Source organism: Monodon monoceros, unplaced genomic scaffold (genome assembly GCF_005190385.1).
Source record: "Monodon monoceros isolate NGI ecotype Baffin Bay Population unplaced genomic scaffold, NGI_Narwhal_1 Super_Scaffold_19, whole genome shotgun sequence".
Classification (NCBI taxonomy): domain Eukaryota; kingdom Metazoa; phylum Chordata; class Mammalia; order Artiodactyla; family Monodontidae; genus Monodon; species Monodon monoceros.
Genome location: NW_021703775.1, coordinates 7,286,047 through 7,309,472, shown reverse-complemented (window position 1 = coordinate 7,309,472; position 23,426 = coordinate 7,286,047). Strand labels below are relative to the sequence as shown.

The following is a 23,426-nucleotide window of genomic DNA, read 5'->3' as shown; positions in this document are numbered from 1 at the left end:
AGAACACTCCCTAACACCATACACAAAAATAAACTCAAAATGGATTAAATGCCTAAATGTAAGGCCAGACACTATTAAACTCTTAGAAGAAAACATAGGCAGAACACTCCATGACATAAATCACAGCAAGATCCTCTTTGACCCACCTCCTAGACAAATGGAAATAAAAACAAAAATAAACAAAAGCGACCTAATGAAACTTAAAAGCTTTTGCACAGCAAAGGAAACCATAAACAAGATGAAAAGACAACCCTCAGAATGGGAGAAAATATTTACAAATGAAGCAACTGACAGAGGATTAATCTCCAAAATTTACAAGCAGCTCATGCAGCTCAATATCAAAAAAAAAAAAACAACCCAATCCAAAGATGGGCAGAAGACCTAAATAGACATTTCTCCAGAGAAGATATACAGATTGCCAACAAACACATGAAAGAATGCTCAACATCATTAATCATTAGAGAAATGCAAATCAAAACTACAATGAGATATCATCTCACACCAGTCAGAAAGGCCATCATCAAAAAATCTAGAAACAATAAATGCTGGAGAGGGTGTGGAGAAAAGGGAACCCTCTTGCACTGTTGGTGGGAATATAAATTGATACAGCCACTATGGAGAACAGCATGGACGTTCCTTAAAAAACTAAAAATAGAGCTACCATACGACCCAGGAATCCCACTACTGGGCATATACCCTGAGAAAACCAGAATTCAAAAAGAGTCATGCACCATAATGTTCATTGCATCTCTATTTACAATAGCCGGGACATGGAAGCAACCTAAGCGTCCATCAACAGATGAATGGATAAAGAAGATATGGCACATATATACAATGGAATATTACTCAGCTATAAAAAGAAACGAAACTGAGTTATTTGTAGAGAGGTGGATGGACCTAGAGTCTGTCATACAGAGTGAAGTAAGTCAGTAAGAGAAAAACAAATACCGTATGCTAACACATGTATATGGAACCTAAGAAAAAAAATGGTCATGAAGAACCTAGGGGGAAGACAGGAATAAAGATGCAGAACTACTAAAGAATGGACTTGAGGATATGGGGAGGGGGAAGGGTAAGCTGGGACAAAGTGAGAGAGTGGCATGGACATAAATACACTACCAAATGTAAAATAGATAGCTAGTGGGAAGCAGCCACATAGCACTGGGAGATCAGCTCGGTGCTTTGTGACCACCTAGAGGGGTAGGATAGGGAGGGTGGGAGGGAGGGAGACGCAAGAGGGAAGAGATATTGGGATATATGTATATGTATAACTGATTCACTTTGTTCTAAAGCAGAAACTAACAAAAAAAAAATAAAACCATAAATGCTCTTAAATATTACCATAAGGACTTCCCTGGTGGCGCAGTGGTTAAGAATCCGCCTGCCAATGCAGGGAACACAGGTTCGAGCCCTGGTACAGGAAAGATCCCACATGCTGTGGAGCAACTAAGCCCGTGCACCACAACTACTGAGCCTTCACCCTAGAGCTCTCAAGCTACAACTACTGAGCCTGTGTGCCACAACTACTGAAGCCCACATGCCTAGAGCCCGTGCTCTGCAACAAAGAGTAGCCCCCACTTGCCGCAGCTAGAGAAAGCCCACGTGCAGCAACGAAGACCCAATGCAGCCAAATTAATTAATTAAAAATATATATTACCATAAGAAATCATCTTTTCTTTGAATTTTAGCATAGAATATACTTAACGTTTCCCTACCTTTGGATAATGTTGGCCCCTTTATACTTACCATATAATTTTCCTTTTAAGTATTCTGTAATTAATGGCACAAGTCAAGTACAGTATACTTTTAATCAAGTATGGAAATACTTTCTGACATACTTCATTTCTATTTCTGTCACGCCCCCCTCCCTCATACTGCCCTCTCCACTTACAATATCAAAGAGAGTCATACAGGGTGAAGTAAGTCAGAAAGAGAAAAACAAATATTGTATATTAATGCATATATTTGGAATCTAGAGAATTGGTATAGATGACCTTATTTGCAAAGCAGAAATAGAGACACAGAGGTAGAGAACAAATAACAAGGGGGAAAGGGATGGGGTGGGAGGAACTGGGAGATTGGGATTGACACATACGCAGTACTGATACTATGTATAAAGTAGACAATTGAGGGGAACATACTGTATAGCACAGGGAACTCTACTTAATGCACTGTGGTGTCCTAAATGGGAAGGAAATCCAAAAGGGAGGGGATATATGTATAATGTATGGCTGATTCATTTTGCTGTGCAGTAGCAGCTAACACAACATTGTAAAGCAACTATACTCCAATAAAAATTAATTTTAAAAACCCCAATATATGTTAAGTGCACGCAACAGGTGACACTCAGCTCCTTATCAGCTCTTCTAGGAGGTGGAGAGGCTAAAATGAATATTGTGATGCTTTGCTACCTAGCAGAGGTTAATTTTGCATATCTATTGGTATATTATTTAATACCAGCAAGAAAAACTTTTTGTATATTATTCTGTAACATGTTTATAAAAAGACATCTTATTTTTAATTATTCAATTTTTAAAACCAATCTGTAATAACTGTCCTGAACTAGCTGTGTAAACCTCAAGCGTTTTAAAAATCAAAGTAAAGTGAATATAGAGCATAAATTTATGGTGAAAAACATTAGAGAGCTAATGCATAAACAAGACCTAAATCAGGGCACTATCCTACATTACTGTAGTCATAATGAATAGTGACTCTATAAAATGAGAAACTGTCTGCATCATATGAATACTATTAATGACAGGGCTTTTTAAAAATTATTAAAATGGCAAGAGTACAAATAGCTTTTACCAGTAGTGTTCAGACTGTAATATCAACATTAAATCAAAGTCTATGGACAGAAACGGTAAGAGATTTAGGAGATTTTAGGGAATAAATAAGGAAACACCACTGAACTTGGTACTCTACATTATAGACAGCTGCCACAGGCAAAAAAATAAATAAATAAAATGGCAATTAAGTTGACTGCAGTATTTTAATATTTTAAAGAAAAACATATTAAAAATACAGACTTTTAAAAAATTTTTACATTCTTGACAGATATAGCATCACCTACCTTTCTAAAAATAGTAAGGGTAAACAACTGTAGAAAATGTATGTTAATTAGTGGTACAACACTATGTATTTAAAAATCCTGACACACTCGTACTATCTACTGCTTTGGAGTTAGATTATGGCCTAGAGTTAATGTCACGTTGGTTCCAAAATGGAATATGGGGTCCCAGGCCAGTATTGGTAAACTGCACCTATTGCGGCACAACTTGTCCAGCCATGAAAGCATAAATCACAAAGAAAAAATCAGTTTTGTAAAAACACTTTTCCCCCTTTTTATAATCTTCTTTATTTACTCCGGATAGTTAACATAACAGTGTTCAATAGTGAAGTAAGCAGATTTTACACTCACTATTACTGTATGGATAGAAAGAGACATATGCATTTTTGTTTTATATGAGTCATCTCAGATCACTGCGATATGGCACATGAAAACAGAGATTCAGAGGCACAACGTTAATAAATTCATTTAACATTGTCAAGCATTCAAAAGATAAATGCAATCATATAGCAAAAAAAAAATCAGTTTGAAACTTTGACCTCTCCCAAGGATATGAAGAATCTTTTCACGTGTCAGAAATCTCTATAGCAAAGATTCCTATAAGAGAGAAAAAAATTATGTAGATTAATATTTTCAACTCAATGATTTCATGATGAATAAAAAAATGTGTTCTAATATTACTTTGGTAAGACTTAGGATTTTTCCCTCAGCTTCTGTGTAAGAAAACAGATACAATGTATTTTTTCACTCAGTTTTCACAAGCTGTGATACATCCATATCATGGAATACTATGGATTCAACAATAAAAAAGAATGAACTATTGACACACACAACTTGGATGGATCTCCTGGGCACTGTGCTAAGAGAGAAAAACCAGTCTCAAAAACTTACATCCCATGTGTGATTTCATGTATACAACATTCTCAAAAGGACAGAATAATAGAGCTGGAGAAGAAATTAGTGTTTGCTCAGGAATAGGGAGGAGAACGAGAGGACTGTGACCATAAAAGGGTATCATGAAGGAATGAGTTCCTCGGGGCTGATGGAACAATTCAGAACATTGACTGTGGTGATGTCATATGTTCTCTGTGTAAAAAAACTGCACACACACACAAGCACGTGTAAAAACTAGTGAAAACTGAATAAGGCCTATAGACTGGTTAATTATGCCAATGTCAGTTTCCTGGCTTGCCATTGGGGAAGCTAGGGGAAGGATACGTGGGACTATCTGTACTATTTTTGCAACTACCTGTGAGACTGCTGTAATGATTTCAAAATAATAAAAAGTAAAACAAAGCAAAACAAAACTGTGTTACAGTCACACAATGGAATATTACTCAGCAGTTAAAAGGAATATCCAATGATATCTGATACATACAACAAGCCGGATAAATCTCAAATATGTAGTGCTGAGTGAAAGTCAGCCACTACAGACTACATAACACATGATTCCATTTATATGACAACTTGAAAAGGCAACACTATAGGAACAAGAAACAGATCAGTGGTTCGGGGAAAGTAAATTAAGTACATTGACTGTTGTCTGGATAATAGGTGGCAGTCAAAGGATACCATTTAAAACTAACAGCAAAAAGTTAAAATTTAAAAAAAAGGGTACTTTAAGGGTACTATTAAAAGTATTAATAGAAAGGTAACCATTATAATGAAACACAAAACTTCTTGAATATCAAAAGAAATGTTCACAAGCAAAGAAGAATAATCAAACAGAGTAAATATCACATAGTAAATGTGGTTATCATAACATAAGACGATATGACAGAGTTGAGGCCAAATTTAAGTTATATCAATAATATGAAGGAGCTTAACTCACCTGCTTTAAAAAAATTTCAAAATGATTCATAAAGCAAAACTCAAATCCATACTATATAAAAGTGAGACACTTAAAATGCAGTGATTCAAAAAAGTTAAAAATAAAGTGATGGACCAAGATCTACCAGGCAAATGGAGACAATAAGGAAACAGGAGTTGTAACTCTAACACCAGACAAAGTAGGCATCAAGTCCTTCTTCCTTCCAAAAAAATTAAACGCATCAGAAAATAACACTTCATAAAAGCCATATTCACAATAAAGATATGACAGTTCAGAATATCTATGCCACAAATAAAACAGCAAACCACCTATACAAAACAAATTTATAGGAGACATAAGAAATAAAAACATACTAATAATAGGTTTTAAAACACCATTCTTAGTAAAACAAGTGAACAAAAATTAAACGACATTATAAAAGAACTAAATAAAATTAAAAAGGCAAATCTTTTAGATATATTACACTATACTCTGATAAGAAAGAATGTATCTTCTCAAGTGCACATGAACTGTTCACAAAAATTGATCATGCAGTAAAGTACAAAAAAACATCAGTAGTGTCCATAAAATAGAAATATTATAGACAATAGTCTCTGATCACAATGCAATAACACTCGGAATTAAAAATGAAACCAAAACAAACAAACAAAAAAGCTCTTCTCATTGAAAATCAAAAGATTTTCTATCAAATAGCTCTTGGGTAAAAGTGAAAATACAAACAGAAATTACAGAATTTATGAAAAATAATGATCACAAAAACACTATATATCAGAATCTATGGGATATATTTAAAGCAGTGATCACAGAAAAATTCATAGCTCTGAATATCTACATCAATAAAAGTGAAAGGATGGTAATAAATGAATTAAATTTCTAACTCAAAACTCTAGGGAAAAAAACCCAACAAAGTAAATGAAAAAGCACAAGGAAGGAAATAATATAAATAAAAACAGAAATTAATAAGAAAGAAAAACGGATTAAATCAATAAATCAAAATGCTGGTTCTTTGAAGCAATGAACAAAGTAAACAAACCATAGGCTAAGGTAATCAACAAAAAAAGGAAGAAACATACATATACAAATAAGAAATGACAAAGGATATAATTGATACAGAAGAAATTTTAAAATTTATAAGATATTGCATTGGTTACTTCTGTGCAAATAAATTTGAAAACCTAGATAACTGAAAGCCTAGATAACTTTTAGGCAAATAGAGATAGAAAGCTTAAAAAGACCAATTTCCAAAGAAGCAATAGAGGACTTCCCTGGTGGTGCATCCGGGAAGATCCCACATGCCGTGGAGCAACTAAGCCCGTGCGCCACAACTACTGAACCTGTGCTCTAGATCCCACAAGCCACAACTACTGAGCCTGTGTGCCACAACTAGTGAAGCCCACACACGTAGTGCACATGCTCTGCAACAAGAGAAGCCACAGCAATGAGAAATCCGCACACTGCAACGAAGTAGACCCTTCTCACCGCAGCTAGAGAAAGCCTGCGTGCAGCAATGAAGACCCAACGCAGCCAAAAATAAATTAATTAATAAATTAAAAAAAAAAGTCGTGTCAAGGCTTTAAAAAAAAAAAAGCATAGAAAAAGTTATTAAGGAAGTACACGCCACAAAAAAACAGAACCAAGGCTACATGGTTTGACAGGTAAACTCACCCAAATCTTTAGAGATCAAATAATTCCCAACTATATAACTTGTTTCAAAGCATGGTAAACAAAAAATTTTCAAATTCTTTTTTTGAAACAAATATAACATTTATATCTAAAGTTGATAAAAATAGCACAGAGAGAAAATTACAGACCAATATCACTTACGAATATTGATACACAGATCTCAAATAAATGAAATAGTAGTGAACACCAAGAAAATAATATACTATGACCAAGTAGGGGCTATGCCAGAAATTCAAAGATGGTTCAGTACTTGAAAATCTATTAATATAATTCACATATTAATAGCTCTAAAGAGAAAAACCATATCTTCATAGATGATAAAAAGGCCCTTGACAAAAACATCCTTTCCTAATAAAAACTCTTGAAAAAATAGTAATGAGTAGTATTTCCTTAATATCATAAAACATATAAACCGCAATCCTAAAGCCAGTATCTTACTTAATGGGCAAACCCCACTGGCATTCCCACCACAGGTCAGAATTAAAACAAGAATGTCCACTTCAGTACGCGGGCCTCTCACTGTTGTGGCCTCTCCCGTTGCGGAGCACAGGCTCCGGACGCACAGGCTCAGCAGCCATGGCTCATGGGCCCAGCCGCTCTGTGGCATGTGGGATCTTCCCAGACCGGGGCACGAACCCGTGTCCCCTGCATCGGCAGGCGGACTCTCAACCACTGCGCCACCAGGGAAGCCCCAAGAATGTCCACTTTTGCTACAGCTATTTATCATTATTCTGATGATACTGGCAAATGCAGTCAACTAGACAATACAATTCAAGAGATACATATAGGAAAAGAAGAAATAAAATTATCTCTTTTTGCAGATGACATGACAGTATATCTGGAAACCCCTAAAGATTCAATTACAAAACTTAATGAAAAAGTAAAAGAATTTAGCAAGATAATGTGATAGAAGAGAGAGAGGGAGGAACAAGTGCAAGAATGTGAGTGCATGAGACAGCATGTGTTGTCTCATAAACACAGAAAAAGCAAATGCGGTAAAATTTTAATAATAGTGAGTATGGGTAAAGGGTTGCACAGATGTTCTTTGTATTATTTTATTTTTGTTAACTTCTTGTAACTTTGAAATTATTTCTAAATAAAAATGTTTTTACGAAATTTGTGACATACAGGAATATATCTAAAATATCTTCCTCTGAAAAATTAGCCTATTATTTTCCTGAAGTATATGTATTTTATGGTGCTGTAATAATTTGCCAATATTTTGTCAATGAAAGTATATGAAAAAACTGTATGATGTAGAAAGAAAATCAGATTTTAAAAATATAATTTATGTAGACATTAGATAAAATAGACTTTCTTTAACATATTTATATAAAACTAACTATCAAAATACTTTATTTTTATGTCTACATATCTAATTATGTAATGATGTTTAAATAGCACTATTAATGGTAGACTGTTACGGAGTTTTCTTACCCTCTCAGATATTCAGTTTTTATTGCTATATGGTTCCCGAAGAATGGATCCTTAAACCACTTACTCTTCTAATGATCGATCCAGGCCTCGGTCAGGAGATCGATGGTGAGAACGTTCTGGTGAGTGACATTTTGTATTTGGCTTTATTGTGGAACTCAAATGATAAGCACTACTTGAGTAATTCTGGCGGCGAAGTTCTTGCACAGCTCTTTCCCTAAAGCAAAACAGTGAGACTTTTACTAAACTTTATATCCAGCGACATTATTAACACTGTCGTAGAACTATAGTTCAAATCATGCTTTAAAATCTAAGCATCATGAAATAACCAAAATCTGTGGTTATCCAAGGAACAATGCTTTCCAGGCTGAACGTGGCATAGAGACACACTTACCTTTCAAAGCGCTCTGTCCCTAGTTGTCTCTTGGTAATGTCTAAATCAGCTTCCAACTGCATTATGACGTTCCTGAACTGGGCCAAGTCTCTACTCTGGATGGCCCTGTGTAAAAGAATGTGAGTGACAGTTAATTACAGGTAAAATATGGCTAGGACTCCTAGAGTACATGAAACCATGTTGGCAATGGTTTCTCAGCTGGATCCAAGCAAAATTGTCATTTTCATAGATGTATTAGTGCATCTAAAATATGCCAGCTTTAGATGTAGTAAATGTGCAAAGTAGCCTACTAAAAGCCTACACTCTCCCAGCCCCATTCAATTAGTTAAACCTTTTCTGTCTCAGTTTCTCTATGTTTAGAGGGGTACTATTATCTATTATCTACCTATATTACTTATTTACTGCAGATCATTTTTACAAGCGTACTTTAAGGTATTAGGTGCATATTCCAGTGCATATAATACTGGAATTCACTAGCACCATGATGAATGTGTGTGTATATATGTACATTTAATTGACCAAATGCCTTATATATACTTGCAATGAAATTTCATATATCTACTGTTAAAAACAAAATCTCTTCAATTTAACAGGATCTTCCTTAGGGCTAAACACTGCCTCAAAAACCCTGTGATAAGGCACACTACCACGAGGCAGATGACAGAGGTGAATGCTGCTTGCACAGAACATTCTATCCTATCTGCTGGCTTTCAGGACTGCATTACAGACTGCTGGAGTCTAAACTTTAGAGACTAAGAACACACAACTTTATCAAGCTTACTTGATACTACTCACCAGCCAGTCTAAAACAGAATGTACCCCTTAAGGTGGGAGTGTCGGCACATTTCACTGAGGCAATTTCCACCTACGGCTTGAGGAAATGATCCTGCAGAACTGGTTGAAGGTACCCCAAAAGCCCAGATGCAGTGATTGAAAAGAATGACTCAATCACAGCTGCCAAAACCTAAAATCAGTTTCTGAAGGAAACAGGCCCTGGCTTTGCAGCCTTTGCTTAGTCGGGGCTCCTACAAGTAGCTGATTCCTGAGACCATGATTCCTGTCCTTCCCCACGCCCCCTGCTCGGATGGGAGGGCAGAGTTGAGGCTGGATGAAAAAGTGTTATAGATGGGACAGATAAGAACAGAGGCTAAAAGTCCCCATGAAGTTTTGTGAGAGGTGAGTTTAATAATAAAATAATAAGTTCAATAATAAAATATTAGTTTAATATTTTAATAATAAAATATTCACTATGCAGGCAGGCATTTCCACCTAATCCTCCAGTCTTGTAAATAAGGTGCTAACGGTATTAGGGATACTTAAAATAAAAAGTCAAAATCAGGGTTTCCCTGGTGGCGCAGTGGTTGAGAGTCCTCCTGCCGATGCAGGGGACACGGGTTCGTGCCCCAGTCTGGGAAGATCCCACATGCCACGGAGCGGCTGGGCCCGTGAGCCATGACCGCTGAGACTGTGCGTCTGGAGGCTGTGCTCCGCAACGGGAGAGGCCACAACAGTCAGAGGCCCACGTACCACAAAAAAAAAAAAAAAAAAAAAAAAAAAAAGTCAAAATCAATGCTCTGGGGGAAGTCTTCAGCATTCTGTAAATGCAGTAGTTCTTCCAGGTAACCAGTACACACTTACAGGTACATAGGGAAATATTATGTGGCAAATGGAAAGATGGTAGCACTACCAGGTGGGTCCATAAATAGAAAAATTCTTCTGGTTTCAGAAGTGCTTAATTTCTTCTAATCTGGTTATTTCCTAAAGGCAATATGTTAGATCAATAGGTGTTCATTTATACCCAAACAATCAACAAAGATGGTTAAACTTAAATTTAGATAAATTTAGATAAACATATAATAGAAATAAGTACTAAATCTTAGACAAATCACAATATTTGGGGTCCTCAGTTTAATTAATAGCAAATTATGACACTGAATTGTCTAAACGCCAGCTTTAAAATTCTATTAATCTATAAAGTACCAAAACTTTAGAAATATGACTTTTTGTTATCATATTGCTAACCAACTCACATTTTACTTTCTGCCAAACAAAGGTGTTCTTTAAGAAGCTGAATTTCAGATTCTTTTTCTTGAAGTGCTATCTGAGACTGATATTCTTTGTCTCGATTGGCCACCAGCAAAGCTTCTAGATTCTGCATGGAGATTCTCTCATTTGTCATCTGACTCCTGAGGAGTTCTATTTCAGAACGAGCAGAATCCAACTCATTCTCCATCTGTACAATAATAGGAAGATACCTATACTTATTCCTATTCGTTCACTTAACTGATGTATTATCAGAGACTCATAAAATGTCTGTATTATGTTATAAACTGACAATCACTTTTAATTTCTTGATTAGGAATTGTGTCCTCCTTCTTACCAGATACACACACGCACACACACTGAGTATCACTTTCCCCAACTCTCTGATAATATCAGAAAGTTCATTAATTTAAGTAAAGAGTTATTAATCTCAAACTTCAAACAATTTCCATTTCCAGCTTTGATATTTCTTATTTCTGCAAGACTGACATGGTAGTATCTATAACTACTGCTTTGTCCTGAGTTGGGTGAATTATAAACACCTAATTTCCTGACAGAACGTCATCACACTCCATAGTTAAGAAAGATAAGGAGTAATTGCACATTCCCTCTCTTGCATGATCCTGTGGAAAACTTCACTTTTTGAAGGTTATCTTGAGCCTAAAATACGTTCTATAAGCCAAACGTTTCTTCAAAAGGAGAAAAACCAGACATTATTTAGAAAAAAATTATTCCTTATCTCATAATACATATTATAATAATTTACATATGCATTAAAAATGTTAAATGTTGGGCTTCCCTGGTGGCGCAGTGGTTGAGAGTCCGCCTGCCGATGCAGGGGACGTGGGTTCATGCCCCGGTCCGGGAAGATCCCACATGCCACGGAGCGGCTAGGCCCGTGAGCCATGGCAGCTGGGCCTGTGCATCCGGAGCCTGTGCTCTGCAACGGGAGAGGCCACAACAGTGAGAGGCCCGCGTTACGCAAAAAAAAAAAAAAAAAAAAAGTTAAATGTAAAAAGATAAAACCCTAAGAAAAAAAAGTTAAATAAAAATGAAATTATTAGGAAAGGGGCGGGCAGGTAGGGGAAGAACTTTTTAGACTAGATACAATTAAAAAATTATGTCTGACTGTAGAAAAAACATATTTATACTCATTATAAAGAAACAAAATTTATGAGGAAAAAAACCAGATGAAAATAAACTCAGTAAATAGTTAATATCTTATTAATATAAGGAAGATGAACAAACTGCGGAGAAATATGAACTAATGATGTTAACAGAAAATGTACAAAATACAGCTAATTAGTAAACATATAGAATAACTTACCCTTACTAACAATCAAAGAAATAGAAATTAAATCAAGACGGTATTTCTAGTCCAGGATTTCTTAACTTTGACACTACTGATCTTTTGGGTTGGACATTTATTTGGTGTAGGGAGTGCCCTATGCATTACAGGATGTTTAGTGGCATCCCTGGCCTCTACTTACCAGAGATCCATAGCATCCCCCAACCCTGGTTGTAACAGTCAAAAATGTCTACAGACATTGCTAAGTGTTTCCTGGGGAGCAAAATCTCTTTCAGGTGAACCAATGTCGTAGTTTATCAAACTGGCAAATTTCTTAGTTTTTGTGTTGATTCACATTAAAATGGGCAATGGCAATCTCATATACCTTGCTGGCAGGAATATAAAATGGAGCATCACATTTTTGGTAACAGCTTTATTGGAATATAACTCACATACCATACAACTTGCCCATTTAAATTGTACAAGTCAATGGTTTCTAGTACATTAACAGAGTTGTATGATCATACCACAATCTCACAACCTATTGTGAGAACTTTTTCATCATCCCAAAATGAAACCCAGCACACATTAGCAGTCATTCCCCCACTCCTACCCCAGCACTAGCCCCAGACAATCCCTAATCTATTTTCTATCTCTATGATCTATTTTAAACATTTCATATAAATGGAATCATACAATGTGTGTGTGGTCTTATGGGACTGCCTTCCTTCACTTAGTGTAATGTTTTCAAGAGTCATCCATGTTTTAGCAGGTATCAGTACTTCATTACTTCTATTGCCAAATAATATTCCCTTGCATAGATGTAGGAATATTTGAGTTATGTACACTTTTTGGCTATTACAAATAATGCTGATAAGAACATTTGTGTATACGTTTTTACATGGACCTATGTTTTCATTCTTCTTTGATAAATAGGAGTGGGATTTCTGGACTTTACGGTAATCCTATTTTTTCACATTTTGAGGAGCTGTCAAGATGTTTTCCAAAGAGGCCTATTTTACATTCCCACCAGCAATGTATGAGGGTTCCAAGTTTTCTACATCTTTGCCAACATTTGCTATTGTCTTTTGTAAATTATAGCCATCCTAGTGGTTATGAAATGGTATAGTTTTGTTTTGCATTTCTCTGATTATTAATGATGTTGAGCATCTTTTCATGTGCTTTTTGCCCATTTATGTAATGTCTATAGAGAAATGTCTATTGAGATCCTTTCCCCATTTTTTGAGTTGGGTTATTACTAAGTTGCAAGAGTCCTTTATATACTCTGGATACAAATCTCTTATTAGATATATGATTTGCAAATGTTTTCCCCATTCTGTGCATTGTCTTTTTACTTTGTTGATATCATTTGCAGCACAAAAGTTTTTTATTTCGATGAAGTCCTTCTAATCTATTTTTTCTTCTGTTGTACTTTTGATGTGACTCTAAAAAAGCATTACCTAACCCAAGGTCACACAGATTTATTTGTATGTTCTCTTCTTAAGAGTTTTATAATTTTAACTCTTACATATAGGCCTATAAAACATTTGAAGTTAATTTTTGTATATGGTATGTGATAGGAATCCAACTTCATTCTTCTCCATGTAGATGTTTAGTTGTCCCAGTAGCATTTGTTGAAAAGACTATTCTTCCCCCATTAAATTTTATTGCTACCAATTTTTTGGAAATCATTTCACCACAAATGTAAGAGTTTATTTCTGGACTCTCAATTCTGTTCCACTGACCTATATATCTTTCCTTATGCTAGTACTACACTGTCTTGATTACTATAGACAGTTTTGACATTGGGAAGTGCTCTGACTTTGTTCTTCTTTTTCAAGATTGTTTTGGCTATTCTGGGTCACTTGCACTTCCATATTAATTTTATGTCATCTTGTCAGTTTCAGTGAGGAAGCCAGCTGGCATTCTAATAGGCATTGTATTGAATTTGTAGACCAATCTGGGGTAGTACTGCCATTTTAACAGTGTTAAGTCTTCTGATCCATGGATGTGGGATGTCTTTCCTTTTATTTGGGTCTTTAATTTCTCTCTCTCTCTCTGTCTTTCTCTCTCTCTTTCTCCAAACTGGAAGTAACAGATGTCCTTCAAAGGATGAATGATTAAACAAACTATGTTACAGGAATGAACCACTAACATATGCAACAACCTGGATGAATCTTCAGAGAATTATGCTGAGTGAAAAAATCCAATCCCCAAAGTTTACATATCGTATGATTCTATCTATATAACATTCTTGAAGTGACAAAATTTACAAGTGGAGAACAGATTAGCTGTTTGTTTCCAGGGGTTAAGGAGAGGTTGTGGATAGGAGGGGAGTAGATAGCGCTAAAAAACGGCAACATGATGGGTCCTGTGATAGAAATGTTCCATATCTTGCCTGAAACAATGTCAAAAGCCTGATTGAGATACTATACTACGGTTTTGCAAGATGTTACCATTGGGGGAGGCCAGGTAAAGGAGACACAACATTTCTTTGTATAGTTTCTTATAATTCCATGTGAATCTACAATTATCTCAAAATCAAAAGTTTAACTTAGAAAAATTATTTGACTGTCCCTTATATGCATAGTACAGCTGAAGAAATACAAAGATAAATAAGATAGTTCTTGCACTTGAAATACAGCTTATTATGGGGATAAACATAAATATATAAATAACTAAATTCTAAGGCAAAAAAATTTATGCCAGGAGTATTTAAAAATACTATGAGAATTAGCCTGATGACTTCACACCCATCTGGATAGTTATTAGCAAAAGAGAGAGAGAGGTTGGGGGAAGAAGGGAGGGAGGGAGGGGGGTAGAGAGACAGAGAAAGAAAGAAAGAAAGAGAAAGAGAGAAAGAATGGCTGAAAAACAAGTGTTGGCAAGGATGTAGAAAAATTGGAACACTTGTGCACTGTCAGTGGGAATGTAAAATGGTACAGCTGCTTTGGAAAACAGTATGGAGATTCCTCAAAAAATTAAAAATAGAATTACCATATGATCCAGAAATCCAACTTCTGGGTAGAGACCCAAACAAAATGAAAGCAGCATCTTGAAGAGAGATTTATACACCCATGTTTATAGCAGCATTATTCACAATAGCTAAAACATGGAAGCAACCCAAGTGTCCACAAACTGACAAATAAATAAGCAAACTGTGGTATATTCACACAATGGAATATTGTTCAGCCTTAAAAAGGAAAGAGAGGGTGGAGTCAAGATGGCAGTGTGGGAAGACGTGGAGTTAGCTTCTCCCCACAACTAGGGTGCCTGCTGGCCGCTGGTGGGGGACTCTTGACACCCAAGGAGATGGGAGGAACCCCAAAGTGAACCAGTAGGATGTAGGGTGACTGAGGGGGGAGGAGAAGTGGAGGCCAGACAGGATCTGTGCCCCCTAAGGCCAGGGAGATCAGGAGAGGCAGATGGGGGGACTCTCCCAGAAGAGAGGGAGAGGAGCGGAGGGCCATCGCCTGGCCCACTAGGGCCGGGGAGCCTGCTGAGCTCCCAAGCCGGTTTCCCCTATCCAAAGCCCGATCCAGGCCACATGCGTCCTTGGGGGCATAGCAGGGAGGCCGGAGAGATCAGGACATGCAGGTGGGAGAGGCCATCCAGGAGGAGCAGGAGAGGAGTGGAGGATGATTGCCCTGCCCACTCGGGCCCAGGGAGCCTGCTGAGCTCCCAGGCCGGTCCCCTGCCCTCCAAGGCCACCCACCCCTCATTGGTCCTGGGGGCATAGGAGGGAGGCCGGGGAGACCAGGAGAGGCAGGTGGAAGGGGCCCTCCCAGACGGGAGGAGCAGGAGAGGAGAGGAGGGCATCTGCCCTACCCCCTCAAGCCCAGGAAGCCTGCTGGGCTGTCAGGTAAGGTTTCCTGCCTTCTAAGACCAGGGGTGGGGGACATGCCTGGGCCTCTTCTGTTCCTAGAGCCTAAGCCCCAACCCCCTACAGCCCCCAGGGTCTTTTCCAGCCCTGTGGGTCCTAAGCATAGGCCCCGCCCACTGCCCAAACCTCGCCCTTGCTTAGGCCCTGCCCTCCACAGCCAAGGTCTTCCCCCCACCCCTTTTTTTTGCTTTTCCCTCCTTTTTTTTTTTACTATTGGGGTACTGATGTACCTTCTGGTTGTTGATTCATCTATATTTTTATTTTTATATTCTTTCTAACCTATCTGTTAGTTTCCTAGTCTAATTTAATTTTTTACTTTGTTATTGTTCTCTATCTTTTTTTTTTTTTTTTTTTTTGCTGCCCCATGTGGCTTGAGGGATCTTGTTCACGAGCCCAGGGTAAGGCTGAAGCTCCTGTGGTGGGAGCTCCGAGTCTGAACCACTGGACTAACAGAGAACCTCAGACCCCAGGGAATATTCATCAGAGTGAGGTCTCACAGAGTTCCTCATCTCAGCACCAAGACCCAGCCTACAAACCCCAGCGTTGGGAGCCTCAGGCCAAATAACCAGTAAGACAGGAATACAATCCCACTCATTAAAAAAAAAAAAATCAGACAGCAAAAAATATGTCACAGATGAAGCAGCAAGGTAAAAACCTACAAGACCAAATAAATGAAGAGGAAATAGGCAATCTACCTGAAAAAGAATTCAGAGTAATGATAGTAAAGATGATCCAGAATCTCAGAAGTAGAATGGAGGCATGGATCGAGAAAATACAAGAAATGTTTAACAAAGATCTAGAAGAACTAAAGAACAAACAAACAGAGATGAACAATACAATAACTGAAATGAAAAATACACTAGAAGGAATCAATAACAGAATAACAGAGGCAGAAGAATGAATAAGTGAGCTGGATGACAAACTGGTAGAAATAACTGCAGAGGAGCAGAATAAAGAAAAAAGAATGAAAAGAATTGAGAACAGTCTCAGAGACCTCTGGGACAACACTAAACACACCAACATTTGAATTATAGGGGTCCCAGAAGAAGACAAAAAGAAAGGGTCTGAGAAAATATTTGAAGAGATTATAGTCGAAAACTTCCCTAACATGGGAAAGGAAATAGTCACCAAAGTCCAGGAAGCACAGAGAGTCCCCTACAGGATAAACCCTAGGAAAAACACACCAAGACACATGTTAATCAAACTAACAAAAATTAAATTCAAAGAAAAAATATTAAAAGCAGCAAGGGTAAAACAAAAAATAACATACAAAGGAATCCCCATAAGGTTATCAGCTGATTTTTCAGCAGAAATTCTGCAGGCCAGAAGGGAGTGGCAGGATATATTTAAAGTGATGAAAGAGAAAAACCTACAACCAAGATTACTCTACCCAGCAAGGATCTCATTCAGATTCGATGGAGAAGTCAAAAGCTTTTCAGACAAGCAAAAGCTAAGAGAATTCAGCACCACAAAACCAGCTTTAAAACGAATGCTAAAGAAACTTCTCCAGGCGGAAAACACAAGAGAAGAAAAAAACCCACAAAAAAACAATTAAGAAAATGTTAATAGGAACATACATATCGATGATAACCTTGAATGTAAATGGAATAAATGCCCCAACTAAAAGACACAGACTGGCTGAATGGATACAAAAACAAGACCCATATATATGCTGTCTACAAGAGACCCACTTCAAACCTAGGGACACATACAGACTGAAAGTGAACACATGGAAAAAGATATTCCATGCAAATGGAAATCAAAAGAAAGCTGGAGGAACAATTCTCATATCAGACAAAATAGACTTTAAAACAAAGACAGTTACAAGAGACAAACAAGGACACTACATAATGATCAAGGGATCAATCCAAGAAGAAGATATAACAATTATAAATGTTTATGCACCCAACATAGGAGCACCTCAATACATAAGGCAAATGCAAACAACCATGAAAGGAGAAATCGACAGTAACACAGTAATAGTAGGGGACATTAACACCCCACTTACACCAATGGACAGATCATCCAAAATGAAAATAAATAAGGAAACACAAGCTTTAAATAACACAATAGCCCAGATAGATCTCACTGATATTTATAGAACATTCCACCCCAAAGTAGCAGAATACACTTTCTTCTCAAGTGCACATGGAACATTCTCCAGGATAGATCACATCTTGGGTCACAAATCAAGCCTCAGAAAATTAAAGAAAACTGAAATTGTATCAAGCATCTTTTTCTGACCACAATGCTATGAGATTGGAAATCAATTACAGAAAAAAATCTGTAAAAAAACACAAATACATGAGGCTAAACAGTGCGCTACTAAATAACCAAGAGATCACTGAAGAAATCGAAGAAGAAATAAAAAATACATAGAAACAAATGACAATGAAAACATGACGACCCAAAACCTATGGGATGCAGCAAAAGCAATTCTAAAAGGGAAGTTTATAGCAATTCAATCTCACCTCAAGAAACAAGAAAAATCTCAAATAAACAATCTAACCCTACACTTGAAACAACTAGAGAAAAAAGAACAAAGAAAACCCAAATCAGTGGCAGGAAAGAAATCATAAAGATCAGAGCAGAAATAAATGAAATAGAAACAAAGAAAACAATAGCAAAGATCAATAAAACTAAAAGCTGGTTCTTTGAGAAGAAAAACAAAATTGATAAACCCTTAGCCAGACACATCAAGAAAAAAAGGGTGAGGACACAAACAGATAAAATTAGAAATGAAAGAGGAGAAATCACAACTGACACTGCAGAAGTACAAAGGATTATAAGAGATTATTACAAACAACTATATGCCAATAAAATGGACAGCCATGAAGAAATGGACAAATTCTTGGAAAGGTACAATTTTCCAAGACTGAACCAGGAAGAATTAGAAAACAAAAGCAGACCTATCACAAGTAATGAAATTGAAACTGTGATTAAAAATCTTCCAACAAACAAAAGTCCAGGACCAGGGGGCTTCACAGGCAAATTCTATCAAACATTTAGAGAAGAGCTAACACCCATCCTTCTCAAACTCTTCCAAAAAATTGCAGAAGGAGAAACACTCCCAAATTCATTCTATGAAGCCACCATCACCCTGATACCAAAACCAGAAAAAGATATCATAAAAAAAGAAAATTATAGACCAATATCACTGATGAACATAGATGCAAAAATCTTGAACAAAATACTAGCAAACAGAATCCAACAGCACATTAAAAGGATCATATACCATGATCAAGTGGGATTTATCCCAGGGATGTAAGGATTCTTCAATATAGGCAAATCAATCAATGTGATATACCACAATAACAAATTAAGGAATAAAACCATATGATCATCTCAATAGATGCAGAAAAAGCTTTTGACAAAACTCAACACCCATTTATGATAAAAACTCTCCAGAAAATGGGCATAGAGGGAAACTACCTCAACATAATAAAGGCCATATGTGACAAACACACAGCAAGCATCATACTCAATGGTGAAAAACTGAAAGCATTTCCACTAAGATCAGGAAAAAGACAAGGATGTCCACTCTCACTACTCTTATTCAACATAGTTTTGGAAGTCCTAGCTACAGCAATCAGAGAAGAAAAAGAAATAAAAGGAATACAAATTGGAAAAAGAAGAAGTAAAACTGTCACTGTTTGCTGATGATATGATACTATACATAGAAAATCCTAGAGATGCCACCAGAAAACTACTAGAAGTAATCAATGTATTTGGTAAGGTTGCAGGATACAAAATTAACACACAGAAATCTCTGGCATTCCTATACACCAACAACGAAAAATCAGAAAGAGAAATTAAGGAAACACTCCCATTTACCATTGCAACAAAAAGAATAAAATACCTAGGAATAAACCTCCCTAAGGAGGTGAAAGACTTGTACTCAGAAAACTGTAAAACACCAATGAAAGAAATCAAAGATAACATAAACAGATGGAGAAATATACCATGTTCTTGGATTGGAAGAATCAATATTGTGAAAATGACTAAACTACCCAAAGCAATCTACAGATTCAATGCAATCCCTATCAAACTACCAATGGCATTCTTCACAGAATTAGAACAAAAAATTTTACAATTCATATGGAAAAACAAAAGACCTTGAATAGCCAAAGCAATCTTGAGAAAGAAAAACGGAGTTGGAGGAATCAGGCTCCCCAACTTCAAACTATACCACAAAACTACAGTAATCAAGACACTATGGTACTGGCACAAAAACAGAAATATAGATCAATGGTACAGGATAGAATGCCCAGAGATAAACCCATGCACATATGGTCACCTAATTTACGACAAAGGAGGCAAGAACATACAATGGAGAAAAGACAGCCTCTTCAATAAGTGGTGCTGGGAAAACTGGACAGGTACATGTAAAAGTATGAGATTAGATCACTCCCTAACACCATACACAAAAATAAACTCCAAATGGATTAAAGACCTAAATGTAAGACCAGACACTATAAAACTCTTAGAGGAAAACATAGGAAAAACACTCTTTGACATAAACCACAGCAAGATCTTTTTTATCCCACCTCCTAGAGTAACAGAAATAAAAACAAAAATAAACAAATGGGACTTAATTAAACTTAAAAGATTTAGAAAGCAAAGGAAACCATAAACAAGACAAAAAGACAACCCTCAGAATGGGAGAAAATATTTGCAAATGAAACAACAGACAAAGGATTAATCTCCAAAATATACAAATAGCTCATGCAGCTCAATATCAAAAAAACAAACAGTCCAGTTAAAAAATGGGCAGAAGAACTAAATAGACATTTCACCAAGGAAAACATACAGATGGCCAAGAGGCACATGAAAAGATGCTCAACATCACTAATTATTAGAGAAATGCAAATCAAAACCACTATGAGGTATCTCCTCACATGGGTCAGAATGGCCATTATCAAGAAATCTAGAAACAATAAATGCTGGAAAGGGTGTGGTGAAAAGGGAACCCTCCTGCACTGTTGGTGGGAATGTAAACTGATACAACCACTATGGAGAACAATATGGAGGTTCCTTAAAAAACTAAAAGTAGAACTACCATATGACCCAGCAATCCCACTACTGGGCATATACCCTGAGAAAACCAGAATTCAAAAAGAGTCATGTACCACAATGTTCACTGCAGCTCTATTTACAATAGCCAGGACATGGAACCAGCCTAAGGGTCCATCAACAGATGAATGGATAAAGAAGATGTGACACATATATACAATGGAATATTACTCAGCCATAAAAAGAAATGAAAATGAGTTATTTGTAGTGAGATGGATGGACCTAGAGTCTGTCATACAGAGTGAAGTAAGTCAGAAAGAGAAAAACAAATACCATACGCTAACGCATATATATGAAATCTAAAAAAATAAAATAAAATGGTACTGATGAACCTAGTTTCAGGGAAGGAAAAAAGAGGCAGACATAGAGAATGGACTTGACGACATGGGGTGGGAGGGCGAAGCTGGGGCGAAGTGAGAGTAGCATCGACGTATATACACTACGGAATGTACAATAGTTGGCTGGCGGGAAGCAGCAGCATAGCACAGGGAGATCGGCTCGGTGATTTGCGATGACCTAGAGGGTTGGGATAGGGAGGATGGGAAGGAGGCTCAAGAGGGAGGGTATATGGGGACATGTGTATGCATATGGCTGATTCGCTTTGCTGTGCAACAGAAACTTACACAGTATTGTGAAGCAATTACACTGCAATAAAGATCTATTAAAAAAAAAGGAAAGAAATTCTGCAATATGCTACAACATAGATGAACCTTAAGGACATTATGCTAAGTGAAATAAGTCAGCCTCCCAAAGACAAATACGTATGATTCCACTTATGTGAGTTACTTAGAGTAGTCAAAATCATCAAGACAGAAAATATAATGGTGGTTGCCAGGGGCTGCAGGGAGGAGAGAATGGGGAGTTATTGTTTAATAGGTATAGAGTTTCAGATTTATAAGATGAAAGAAGTTATGGTCATGGACGGTGGTGATGGCTGCAAAACAATGTGAAAACCACTGAACTTTAAAATGGTTAAGATGGTAAAGGTTATATGTATTTTAACACAATAAGAGAAAAAATATTTAAAGACTAGTAAGTAAGCAACAAAACCTGTAGTAAACATCCTTAAAAGATTAAAAAATAAATATAAATCATTATCGATTTTATATTTAGTTCTGCTAAGGGTAATAATTTTAAAGCTTAAAGATTACTAATCCTTTTGGTTATGGTGTATTTGTGTATGTGTATCAACATATAACCAAAATGTGTTGATATTTCAATTATACTATGCAACTTGAATACATATCCCTTCAGGATTCAGCCTCCATCTATTTTTCCAGATGCATCTCAGCCACCTGGCCATTGCAAATGACTTACTACTCACTCAAGAATTTACTTATAACTTCAGACCATTGCCTAAGTGGTTGTTCCCTCTGAATGGGATGCCTCATCACTTCTGAGTTCAGTAGTGTGCCCTTGTGAACTCCTCTCTGACACCCATAGGCCAAAAAGGAATTTCCTCTCTGAAAACTTGAGTATTCCTTACTAGTAAAATATTCACCCCAAATAATTTGTATGTCAATACCAGGAGGCCCTTGAGGGCAGGGGGCTGTATCTTTTGAACATTATATTCACAGTGGCAAGCACAATGTCAGGCACATGGTAGACACAGTCAAGTGAATAACAGTTTAAAAGAACTCAGCCAAATAGTAAATTTTGCTTAAAAGGATATCATTGAAGTTATTATTTTGCTAGATAAACCTCAGCCTCATGGTTCTTTGCTGATTGATATGTCAATGTGTTTTATACTTCTTTTGGCTAAAAGTAAATGCAAATTACACACTCAAAGGAAGAGCTTCTGTTATGGTCTTGAGTTGTTTGGAACACAGCATAAATTAATTTCTTGGACTTTAAAAATAAAATCTAAAGTTGAAAGGCATGGCTTGATGTAATATTTTATTAAAAAATAGTTCATTTTTTGAAAATGGTGGTAATTTTATAGTAATATTAAAAGAACCATTTAAAAACATAATACATACCATTTCTATTTCTTGATCTCTAGCAACCAGCTGTCGATTAAGAAGTTCTTTGCCTGAGTCAAGTTTAATGCAAAGTTCCCTTGTGGAAGACAAGTCTGCAAGGGCAGACACTTTTTCAAACTGAACCTTCTGAAGCTCCTCTTCCATCTTTACAACAGACTTATGTAAAGTAGCAATCTGGGACTTGTAAGACCGTTCTGCATTTAAGTGCTGCAAGGACAAAATTATTATATATATGTATTTTTTTAACTTGAAAAAAACCTACAGCATGGAAAACAAAGTGGGGCAAATATTTTAATGATAATACTTTTAGATTATAAGGAACTTTAGATGATATAGGTGGCAATAGTATGCACAAAACATTCTGGGAAGGATAAATTTGGGCTTCAAATTTCTATATATAAAATCCAGGAGTAAAGTGGTCAACTGGTCGTTCTTTTTTTTTTTTAAATAAATTTATTTATTTATTTATTTTTGGCTGCGTTGGGTCTTTGTTGCTGCACACGGGCTTTCTCTAGTTGTGGCGAGAGGGGGCTACTCTTCATTGCAGTGCGTGGGCTTCTCTTGTTGCGGAGCACGGGCTCTAGGCACACGGGCTTCAGTAGTTGCAGCACACCGGCTCAGTAGTTGTGGCACACGGGCTTAGTTGCTCCGCGGCATGTGGGATCTTCCAGGACCAGGGATTGAACCCGTGTCCCCTGTATTGGCAGGCAGATTCTTTTTTTTTTTTTTTTTTTTTTTTTTTTTT

General features: G+C 36.8%; 1 protein-coding gene across 14 annotated transcripts in view; it reads right to left on the bottom strand.

Moving 5' to 3' along the window:
- The window catches only part of TSGA10 (testis specific 10), a 111,265-nt gene that overhangs the window by 5,525 nt on the left and 82,314 nt on the right, over positions 1-23,426 (bottom strand). For 8 of the 14 annotated variants that reach the window (XM_029232190.1, XM_029232192.1, XM_029232194.1 and 5 more), the window contains 4 exons: positions 22,679-22,888; positions 10,443-10,645; positions 8,413-8,517; positions 8,086-8,235 (listed from right to left, as the gene is read on the bottom strand). In XM_029232190.1, coding sequence (XP_029088023.1) covers positions 8,086-8,235; positions 8,413-8,517; positions 10,443-10,645; positions 22,679-22,888 — 668 coding nt within the window. Of the gene's footprint in view, positions 1-3,068; positions 3,668-8,021; positions 8,236-8,412; positions 8,518-10,442; positions 10,646-22,678; positions 22,889-23,426 lie in introns of those variants that run through there. The other 6 variants (XM_029232196.1, XM_029232186.1, XM_029232195.1 and 3 more) reach the window with 5 other exon arrangements.